The sequence below is a fragment of the Sceloporus occidentalis genome, unplaced genomic scaffold, assembly GCF_023333645.1.
Source record: "Sceloporus occidentalis isolate IW3139 unplaced genomic scaffold, rSceOcc1.0.p SCAF_2, whole genome shotgun sequence".
Lineage (NCBI taxonomy): Eukaryota > Metazoa > Chordata > Lepidosauria > Squamata > Phrynosomatidae > Sceloporus > Sceloporus occidentalis.
This window is the reverse complement of record NW_028316982.1, coordinates 69,349,859-69,360,806: the sequence shown is the minus strand read 5'-3', so window position 1 is coordinate 69,360,806 and position 10,948 is coordinate 69,349,859. Positions and strand designations below refer to the sequence as shown.

General features: G+C 37.9%; 1 protein-coding gene across 7 annotated transcripts in view; it reads left to right on the top strand.

Moving 5' to 3' along the window:
* The first annotated feature begins 211 nt into the window (after window positions 1–211).
* Window positions 212–10,948, top strand: part of LOC149318509 (guanylate cyclase 2G-like) — a 55,738-nt gene continuing 45,001 nt past the window's right edge. For 3 of the 7 annotated variants that reach the window (XM_089509897.1, XM_089509894.1, XM_089509893.1), the window contains exons 1-2: window positions 368–515; window positions 9,425–9,773. In XM_089509897.1, the coding sequence (XP_089366023.1) occupies window positions 513–515; window positions 9,425–9,773 (352 nt within the window). In that variant the 5' untranslated portion in view covers window positions 368–512. Of the gene's footprint in view, window positions 270–367; window positions 516–1,415; window positions 1,558–4,199; window positions 4,215–9,424; window positions 9,774–10,948 lie in introns of those variants that run through there. The other 4 variants (XM_089509896.1, XM_089509898.1, XM_089509895.1 and 1 more) reach the window with 4 other exon arrangements.

Below are 10,948 nucleotides of genomic sequence, written 5' to 3'. Positions count from 1 at the left end.
CTTTCAATGTACTACTTCTGCATGGCCTGCACTAGTTTACAGTATCTCTCCTAAAACAAAACAAACACTTCAAATAGTGGAGCACATCCCATGTCATTTCAGTTAATCTGAAAGCAGGGAAACCTTCAGCAAGCAAGATAGGTCTATAGGAGGGCCTCTAGACCACATGCTGCCACTTGCATCCCATTTTCCAGCCAGTAAAGCCACTAAACAGTGGTGTCACTAGGGGGTGAAGAGTGTGTGGACTGCACCAGGTGACACTCTAAGGGGTGTGTGACACCACTGTTCCTCAAGCATCTGCCTTTGGGCAGAAACGGGCTGTGGCATTTGCCTGTGTCCCATTGAAATGCTGAAAGGATGGTGTGAGTGGGGTGAGACTTTGTGGAAGCATAAAGGAGAGGCCCCAGTTTATTTCCTGTTTTTTAAAAAGCCTCTCCTAGGCCTAATATAGGGCCTAGGTACCTCAAAGTCACCAGATCTCATCTGATCTTGGATGCTAAGCAGGGTCAGTCATGGTTAGTATTTAGATAGGTGACATCCAATAGATATTGTAGGGTATATTTTAGGGAAAGACACTGGCAGAACTACCTCTGAGAATTCATTGCCTAGGAAAAAAATCCCTTGAATAAATAGAGTCACCATAAGTTGACAGGCAAATTGACAAGGGCATACATACCCACACACAGGCTTAATATGGCCTGAGAAGGGAGAACAACAAAAACTGGCAAAATTGCCATTTTGGACAAAACAAACAAACAAACAAACAAACAAACAAACCCTGTCCTGGCCTCAGTGCTATTTAACACCTTTATTAATGACTTGGATGATGGAATAGAGGGTATGTTTATCAAATTTGCAGATGACAACAAATTTGGAGGAGTAGCCAATACCCAAGAGAAAAGGATCATAATTCAAAATAACCTTAACATACAGTGGACCCTTGTTATATGCTGGGGTTTGGTTCCAAGATCCCCCGTGTATAACAAAATCCGTGTATGCTCAAGTCCCATTAAATATAATGACACAGCAAAATGGTGTCCCTAATAAAAAATGGAAAATCGAGGTAAATTTATACTTTTTTGGAACATTTTCAAACCGTGTATGCTTGAATCTGTGTATAAAAAATCCGTGTATAAGAAGGGCCGACTGTACTAGAGAGATGGGCCAAAACTAACAAAATGAATTTCAACAGGGAAAAACAAGTTATTACAATTGGATGGGTGAGACCTGGCTTGACAAGAGCATATGTGAAAGGGATCAAGGAGACTTAGTGGACCACAACCTGAACATGAGTCAACAGTGTGATGTGGCCACTAAAAAACCCCAAAAACCAATGCAATTCTAGACTGCATGAATAGGAATATAATGTTTAGATTGAGGGAGGTAATAGTTTCACCCTATTCTGTTTTGGTCAGACCTCACCTGGAATACTGTGTCCACTTTTGGATACCACAAATCAAGAAGGATATTGACAAGGTGAAATGTGTCCAGAAGAAGGGGACAAAAATGTTAAAAGGTCTGAAAACATGCCCCATGAAGGACAGTTTAAGGAACTAGGTATGTTTAGCTTGGAAAAGAGAAGGTTAAGAGGTGACATAATAGCCATGTTTAAATATCAGAAAGGGTACAATTCATAGATATAGCTGTGTTAGTCTGTAGAATCAGAAAAGGTGTCATACTGAAGATGGAGCAAGCTTGTTTTCTGCTGCTCCAGTGACTAGGACATGGGACAGTGGTTTAAAGCTACAGGAAAAGAGAGTCCACCTTAATATTAGGAAGATCTTCCTGTTGGTAAGAGCTGTTCAACAGTGGAACACACTCCCTTAGAGTGTGGTGGAGTCTTCTTAAGTTTTTTAACAGAGGCTGGATGGCCATATGTTGGGGGTGCTTTGTTTGTGTATTCCTGCATTGCAGGGGGTTGGACTGGATGGCCCTTGAGGTCTTTTCCAACCTCACAATTGTATGATTCTATTGGTGGAGGGAAGGCTTGGACACTCCATAGGATGGTGTGACCTTCTAAATTTCCATGGAAGACATTGTATTCCCCATCCCAATCTTCAGCAGTTCCCATCTTAATCTATGCACATGCAGCCTCCTAAGTGTGGACGAAAAAAAGGATTGAAAGGGAAGGGTGAAAAAAGAGTGAAATAAAGAGGGAAAGAGAAGAGATACTCATTTTCAGTTTTGGTTCTGTCCATGCCTACGGCTTGCTCCACTTATATAGTGCCTACGCACAACCTTAAACACAATCCTTGTCCTAGGAAAAGAGAGAGACTGTGTTATAAATGGATAGATTCAATCAGGAAAGTCACACCCCTGAGCCTGCAAGAACTGAGCAGGGTTTTTAATACCAGAGTGTCTTGGAGGCCTTTCATTCACAGAGATGCCGTAAAGTCAAAGACAATTAACAACAATTTGGACTCCCAGAATATCCCAAGCAAGTATAGCGGACCATTGCAGCTGGGGCATTCTTGGAGCTGCAGTCCACACCTTTTAAAGTTCTGTACAGGATGAGCTAACTACACATGTTAACTACATTGACTAACTATACATGTTAGTAAGAGTGAGGAATACCTTAAATCTGATGAAGGTGTATAAATGGCTTATATCTCAGGATTATTGACTTTTCTAATTTAGTTTATGCAATGAAGATTTTTTTTAAAGAAACTTAACAGGGCCTATGCATTTGTGGTGTATATGTATTTGTATGAGAGCCAGTGTAGTGGTTTGATTCTTGGATTAGGATTCTGGACACCAAGGTTCAAATCCCTGCTCAGCCTTGGAAACCCAATGGGTGATTTTGGGTATGTCACACTCTTTATGCCAAGGATAGCAAAGGCAAACCCCTTCTGAACAAATCATGTGAAACAAACCCTGTGATAAATTCACCTTAGGGCTGCCATAAGTCAGAAATGACTTGGAGACAGTAGCATCAACAACAATGTATTTGCGCTAAACTTAGCTGTAGTCCCAAATGTAACTTCCCTGCATTTTTGTCTTGGTATGTAGGATAGCAGTCTTACTTTCAGATCAATGGCATGGGGTTGCATCCGTCATCTTATACCCAGTTATACATTCTTTCACCCACACAAGCCTAGGCTGAACTGTAATTAATTGAACCGGGCTCTTTGGCAACAAGGTATGCTTGACAGCCTTTGTTCTCATGTGCTTTAGTCTTAAGGGAGTGCAGCTGGCAGCGCATTTCCTGTGCTCCGGGCTTGCACTTCAAATAATTCTTGTATGTGTAGTAAGCAATCCTAGCTTGCTTCTGCACTGAAGACCTTTAGCCATGGTTCAGCATTGCTTTTCCACATTTAGCTGCAACCAAAATTAAAATGAAGGTTCCACACCATATTTTCATATACCACTGTACTGTGCATAATTCCCTTCTTGTGAAGTTCTTCCTGTAACGTTACATGCAAGGAAATCCTGTTTAGCAAAGTTTCCTAAACAAGGCAATTAAAAGTTTATTGTTTGCCCTAGGTCAACCTATTTCATTACTGTCTTCTCATGGAATAGATGTTTCTATTCCATCAAGCCTTGGGGGATTGATTGTTAAAAAGACATAGGCTTTTTATGATGCTGTAATTTTAACCTCTGTTTTAAACTAATAGTTTATATGGTTCTAACGCTTCTGTTAGTTTGATACTGTTTTAATCTTTACTTTTGTGTGCTTTGCACTATATGTGTTTTTATTGTAATTTTCTGTCTTTTGTCAGCCATCTTGAGTCCTAGTCTGGGAAAAAGGCTGGGTATAAATAAAGTGATGAAGGGAGGGAGGGATGAGTTGCCCTTTTAAAAAAACTTGATGATTAATGATTGATAACTCATAAATTGGCCTTTGGCTAGCTGCTGTTAATTGCTCCATCCCTCTCTCTTGGAGATAGGTCTTCATTATTAATCTCTATTACTATTGCCGTTTCCTCTAGCACAGTCAGATGGCTGAAAATTTCAAAATCAGAGCAAGGAGGAATTATTGATTATCATTTCCTGCATGGAAGAACTTGACTAGCTGGCTGGAAACCTGAACTTAAAGTAATCCTGTTTGAGGAATGAGAATCCAATTATTTTCAGGGACTACAATTCCCAGAATTCCCCAGCCAAAGTGGCCCCTGTTATCTGAAAGTAAAAAAAAACAAACAAACAAGAAATAAATATTTCCCTAAGCTCTGTTGAAGATATACTTTAATATTTTGTAATACATCTGACTACAGGTTGGTTCTCCCTTATCCAGAATTCTGAAATATGAATCCTTATCCAAAAATCCCAAACTTTTTTCATGGGTGGCTAAAATAGGGGCACCTTTGCTTTCAGATGGTTCAGTGTTTCAACACAAACTTTGTTTCATGCACAAAATTATTTTAAAACACTGTATAAAATTACTTTCAGGCTATGTGTATATGTATTATGAAACATAAATGAATTTTGTGCTTAGACTTGGGTCCCATCTCCAAGACATCTAATTCTGTACTTATATGGAAATACTGGTATTCAAAATACAATGATAATAATAATAATAATAGTAATCCAAAATCCAAAGCACTTCTTATCCCAAGCATTATGGATGAGGGACTCAACTTGTACAATATCTTTCTTTTCTCTTCATCCCACCCCCCCCCCAATAAATAATGAAATAGGTTTTTTTTATGATAGGTTGTGTGTAGTCCACATCAGTAAGGTAATTCCAAAAAGATTTAAAATCAAATCAGATCAGAGATTGCAGTACTAGATTACAGAAAGATTTTCATTACAGGCCTAGTATGGCAATGGAGCAATCATTATTGTTATTCCAGACATCATACAAAGTGCAACTAACTTTTACAACCAATGTGGTTTATCTCTCTCTAAAAATATATTGGAAGATATAGCATATGACATTTAATTTCAATGCACTCTAACATTATCTCATATTGAAATTTAACTTGAACACCAGCAATTTTTTGGGAGTTTTTGTAACTCTTTCAAAACGCACTGTACATCCCGCCACCTTTAGCATCTGTTATGAGCACACACATGTAGACTAGTTAAGTAGCTTAGTTTGCTTCTATTGGCAGTCTTCAGAAATACACACTTCAGAAAAGAAAAGAAAAATAATACTGTTTGACCAAGCCCATGCAGCTTGCCTTTCTAACTACTCACCAATTTTCAGTACTGTATCCTTGCTTCTTTGAGATCCTGACAAGACTATTAGTATCTCTTTGTCACTACTCTAAACCTTGTTTAATTATCCAACTTTTCAGCTGTGGCAGTAACACCCTCTTATGTTAATGAAAGGTTGCTGTTCACATACGTTACATTCACTGCACCTGATACTCCTACACAGGTAATCCTGTCAAACTAATACAGTTCTCTGAAGCCATCATTTTTCATGGATACTTTGAGGGACTTCTGAGGAGTGTCTAGTCCTCCACAAGTTCAATTTCACAATATATAAAGTGGATTACAGTAGAGGATTATTCTGATGAAAGAAGTGACTCAGAGTCCAGAAAAACCATGAGCCTCATGGACATATACCTCTATCCAGTAAACCAAATTCACTATGTTAGGGATTTTAACCTGAAATGTTTGCTATAGTTGTAGTAAAACCAACCAACCAACCAACCAACCAACCAACCAATTAAATAAAATTAATAACATTTCAATAACATTTATTAACTTTTCCCAAAATCAGTACTGAATGAAATGGCATAAAAATACTATTGTGGGTCATTTGCTAGGACTCAAAAACAAAGGTGACAAATTTTCTACTATTCACCTATAAGAAACTTCTATCACTTGGGATTGCATCATGACCATTACGCTGGAAGAAACCATGATTTTAATGTTTTTCCTGTAGGTTTTTTTAAAAAAATATTTATTTATTTTCACGTTTATGCTGCCTTTCAGAAATGGTCCCAAGGTAGCTCACATAACATTTAATTCAGTTGTGTTTGTAGCAAAATCTCACCCAGCGCCTGGAAAAGTTACTGGTTTGGACTGCAGCTCCTGCCTTCCCTTGGAACCATGCTCGTTGAAGGATTTTTTAAGCTGTCATCCAAAAATATTTCCCAATCTTTACTCCTCCACTAATTTGTCTCTTCCCATAGCAAATCATAGATAAGCCTGTTCACTTCTGTCAGTCCATCACTTTGCTCAAGTTTGATGGTACTTCCCTACCTACCTTTGGAGCTATTCTTTCTCTGCTGGACACATGTCCCAGTTGTGGAAAAGTTCCTGTATATATTCAGCTGCTTTAGCCAGTTCTCTGTCTACACCTAAAGCAGTTAAATAGGAAGTATAGTATCTACGTATCTGTGTGGGAGGCACAATCTGGAATTGCTGAACTCCATGTGCCTGCAGGTTGTTAGTGTAGGTGTTAGAGGGTGGTTTTAGAGAAATAACATTGAGTAACAACATTGGATTGAAGAGACTTCAGAGACAGCACACTGATTGAAAATGTTGTGCATCTTTCAGATGCCTCATCTCATATTCCCACCTGGTGATATTTCCCTTTGCCAGATGCAGAAACATCTGTGATGTGGGCTAGAAAATGTCTTTGTGCTTTAAAATATTGATAATGAGTTTTCATGAGCATGAATAGGCCTATCCTCTAGCCTTGCCTGAACAATCTGTTGAGTTAGTGGCTTAACTGACGGCCCCTAAACTGGATTGGGCCCATGGCAACCTCACAGCAACCTTTTGCAGCCTTTTTTTTAATCCCTCAAAAGGCCAGATTGGGGCCGCAGCATGAGGTTGCCATGGCTAGGCATCCTGCTACTCCTTAGGGACCATCTGTTGAGCCCCTTAGACTAGTAGTTCTGAGACTTTAGTCCTTCTGATTCTCTGGACTTCAGGTACCTGTAGCTCCAGATAACATGGCCTTGGTCTGATATTGGCATTCTGGGATCTGAACTCAAAAAAATCTGGAGGCTTACAGGCCGAGAACCACTTACCAAGAACACTTCATGAGACTTGGAAATATGCTGTGCTTCAGTCAAGGAAAAGACAGACCACTAGCTACAGTGGCAGTGGAACCTCTAATGGAGGATTAATTGCTTTACTGTCTGTTTATAAGTTGACACCCATCTCCCTGAGATGAGAGGGAAGCAGAAAGAGAGGCAGCAAATACAAGCAGCAATTTTAATTGACAAGAGGTGAAACCATACTGCACAGTTATACCAGTCTGATAGCACTTTAATCATCATTGTGTCGTCCTACAGAATTCTGAGATGTGTAGTTTGGCTGGGGACTTTTGAAAGCTCTAGCTCTTTCCCTTGAATTGCAGCAGCGAATTCAAGTTGCCTCACCAAACTAGATATTACAGCATTCCATAGCAAGGAACTTTGACAGTTGAAAGGCTGTTGATTTCTTATTATTGTGCCATGTGGAAACTTCCAAGGATTTGATAATTTAACCTGAAGTGCCACTTTGGTAGGGTTGTATGGGAAACTGATACAGGCTGTGTTGTTTTCTCATAGATGTGTATTTGCTTTTGTGATGTTCTAGTTTGTAATGGGGAAAAACTACAGAGTAAATATTGCAAATACAAATATTACAAAGACAGCTTAAGTTTCCAGTGCTGCCTTATTTAAAGGAGACAAAAACGTCCTTGTATCCCCTGGACATCCCCAGTGCATAAAGAAGTAGAAAATGCTTAAAAACTGTAGTCCAAGGTGGAAAAAGACAGGAAAAATAGCAGCTAGGGAAGCCAAAATCAAGAGCTCCTTTACAGTCCACAGTTTTAACACTTTGATTTCACACACTGTCATATCCGCATCCTATGGAATCCTGTTTCTTTGTTTAGTGAGGCACTAGAGCTCTCTGGATGAGAATTCCAAATACCTCTTGCAGAACTACAAATCCCAGGACTCTATGGAAAGCAGCCCTAGCAGATAACATGGAATAACTGTGAAGGGTGAAAGAATCCCAATTTTTATCTAACCTGTAGCATTACGATAAGAATATAGATGCACAAACTAATTTAGCCCTCAGAACTCCTTATATCAAAGCTTTACACTTCTAACAGATGTGATTTTTTACCATAAGATACAAAGATTTTTTTTTGTTATATTCATATATTAAAGGTAATTATCAGACATGTGTAATACATTGAGAATGGTAAGTAGTCCTGCCCTTCACATATGAAAAAGTGGGATAAACTTGAGAAACATGATTTAAAGTTTGAACATTTTTGTAAGTTTTAAAATTTCTTTTAAATTGCCTGTTGTCTTGGAAGCTCTATTTGGGCCAAAAGGCAACTCATAACATTACAAACAGAAAACTAAAACAAAAAGAAGTACTCACTATATTGAGAGTTTGTTGAACCCTTAGCAATTTTCCTGCTTTCTTGAGAATGACATTTGTCATTGTGCAGATGTACAAAATTTAGTGTGTGTGGGATGTTATAAGGATCAATGACTTTAGCAATTGCTCCGATGTAGAAAGTGTTCAAAACTAATGTCAATGAATTGCAAGTTCAGGAGATGTATGCAACCTGCTGGTTTTGTGGTTTTAGTTGCCCAACACCCATGAAATTGCCCCAAATTTGTTACTCAAAAGGATTATGCCAGAGTGGTCCTCTTTTAGAACAGAATTATAACAATGAAGAAACTTCTAATGAATTGATCTGTGTGAATGAAACTTGATTTCATTTTTGTGGGTTGATGCACCAGTCAGTTAAATTGATAGATCTTCAAGTGGCCAGGTAATCACTATATTTCAGTCCCTAAATTTCTAGCATTGCAGAGAATGAAATATTGAGAATCATTTACACTTACAAATCTTGTGTTTGCTGTGTGTGCATTTGGCAACTTTATGTGCCCCAATTCTTTGGGTATTTAAACTATATTTCTGCATGTTCAAATGAAATTTTAAATTACTGCAATGCTGCAAATTTGAGGACTGAAGAAAAATTTCATGGGGGCACTGCCTTCATTTTGCCACCCCCAGTCCCCACTATAGACTCATGTCTCCCACCAGCATTGATGCAACTCGGGAAATATACGATCCATATATTTCATTGGATCATCTTTTTCACAACACTGAATGAAGTAGGTCTGATTTGTACAAGCCCAGAACTTCAGATGTATTCAAAGTTCCCATGTTACTGGCTGTTAAGTATGCATTCATTTATATAAACACAACTCCTCCTAACCTTTAAGTGAATATTTATTCACAGAATGCTTTGTGCTTATTAAGGGATAACATGGATTCCTGAAAATAAGGAATCACTGTCCTGATATAATCAATGCTCATTTCAGATGGTGCTGAATGAAAATTTTGACATAGTATACCTGTATGCAACTTTTCTTTCATGTACTGTTACAGTCAATCAATAAGATTTTTAGATATAAATATACATATATGCTATATATATATATTTGTTAAATTGTTACACTTTAAATGTACTGACTAATCTAGTTCTCTCTATTTCCCCCTCAATTAGGTTACTGGTTTGCTAGCTTCTCAGTGGAATATTCCCATTTTGGGATTTGTTGGCCATACTGCCAAACTGGATGATTCAGTGCTGTATGACACTTACATCAATCTTGTCTCCCCCTTGCAAATGATAGGGAAAGTACTGCAGAAAACTCTTCAGTTTTTTGGATGGAAGTATGTGGGTCTTATGGGAAGCTCAAGTGATGTTTTCACTTGGGCTGAAATGGATGAATTGTGGACATCTGTTGAAAACCAACTCAAAACCAATATCACAGTCACTGCTAAGGTGAGATACAATACAAAAAATCAGGGTCTCCACCAAGAGAAGCTCAGCTACATATCATCTGTTGCAAGAAGTAAGTCTGGATTTTTTTCCTTTTTATTAAATATATAAAGTTTTTTGGATTTAAAATAAGTATTTTGGAACTCTTTGGATAATAAAGGAATGAGGTACATTAATAAGAATAAATCTAGTCTATTATCTTGTTTTTTTTTAAAATAATAATACTGGCTATTTCAAAGCAAATGCATTAACACTCAGAACATGCTTTATGCACAGTAGTATTGAAGTGTCCCAAGTACTGAATAAAATGCAATGGCACATGAGCAGACTCCCACTTATGCAATGGGACTTCCTTTTCCTCCTTGGAGCCTGCCTCCATGTACCTCCAAGCTTACCCTGAAAGGTTCCACAATGATTTGGGAGGAAGTAGCACAGAGGAAATTGCCCCTTTCCTGTCCACTGACAGAAGCTGTTCTGTTGGTGTGAGGCATTGTCTGTGTATAATCATGTATTCATATGCATTTGGTAGTTTTTGTTTTGTTGCTCCTATTTTTTATGAAGGAGAATTTAATTAGCAGCATTGGCTATTGTCCAACAATTATAAATGTAATGTCTTATCTTTAGATCATTTCAAATGCTAAGGAGCACAATTCCGTCTCCTCAAGTAAAAAGATAATAGCACAGACTCTGAGGGATAAAGCCACAATTATCAGATTTTGAAGTTAATTGCAGTGGCTCCTTCCCACATATCATCAGTTTGTGCCTTTCAGTAGATCTTTTCAGTGGTGTTTTCCCATCATGGTGCAGGTGGTATTGATGCCTTGAGTGGAGAAAAAAATACTGAATTTGTCTTGTTCTATCCATTATTGTCTGCTATTCTTGCAAACAGTTGGATTAATGTAAAGTCAAAGGCTTTCATGGCCAGCATCCATAGTTTTTTGTGGGTTTTTTGGGCTATGTGGCCATGTTCCAGAAAAGTTTCTTCCTGATGTTTCGCCAGCATCTGTGGCTGGCATCTTCAGAGTTGGATTAAGTTAGATAATAATACTTGGTTTAAAATAGTTTCATAAGATTATAGTTTCATAAGATTATTATTATTATTATTATTATTATTATTATTATTATTACCTGCCTTTCTCCCAATATATGGATTCAGGGGGTGAACAGCAGATTTCAAGCACCACAATTTAAAAAGAATAAATGTTAAAATGTAGAAATAATTTTTTAAATTATTATTATTATTATTAT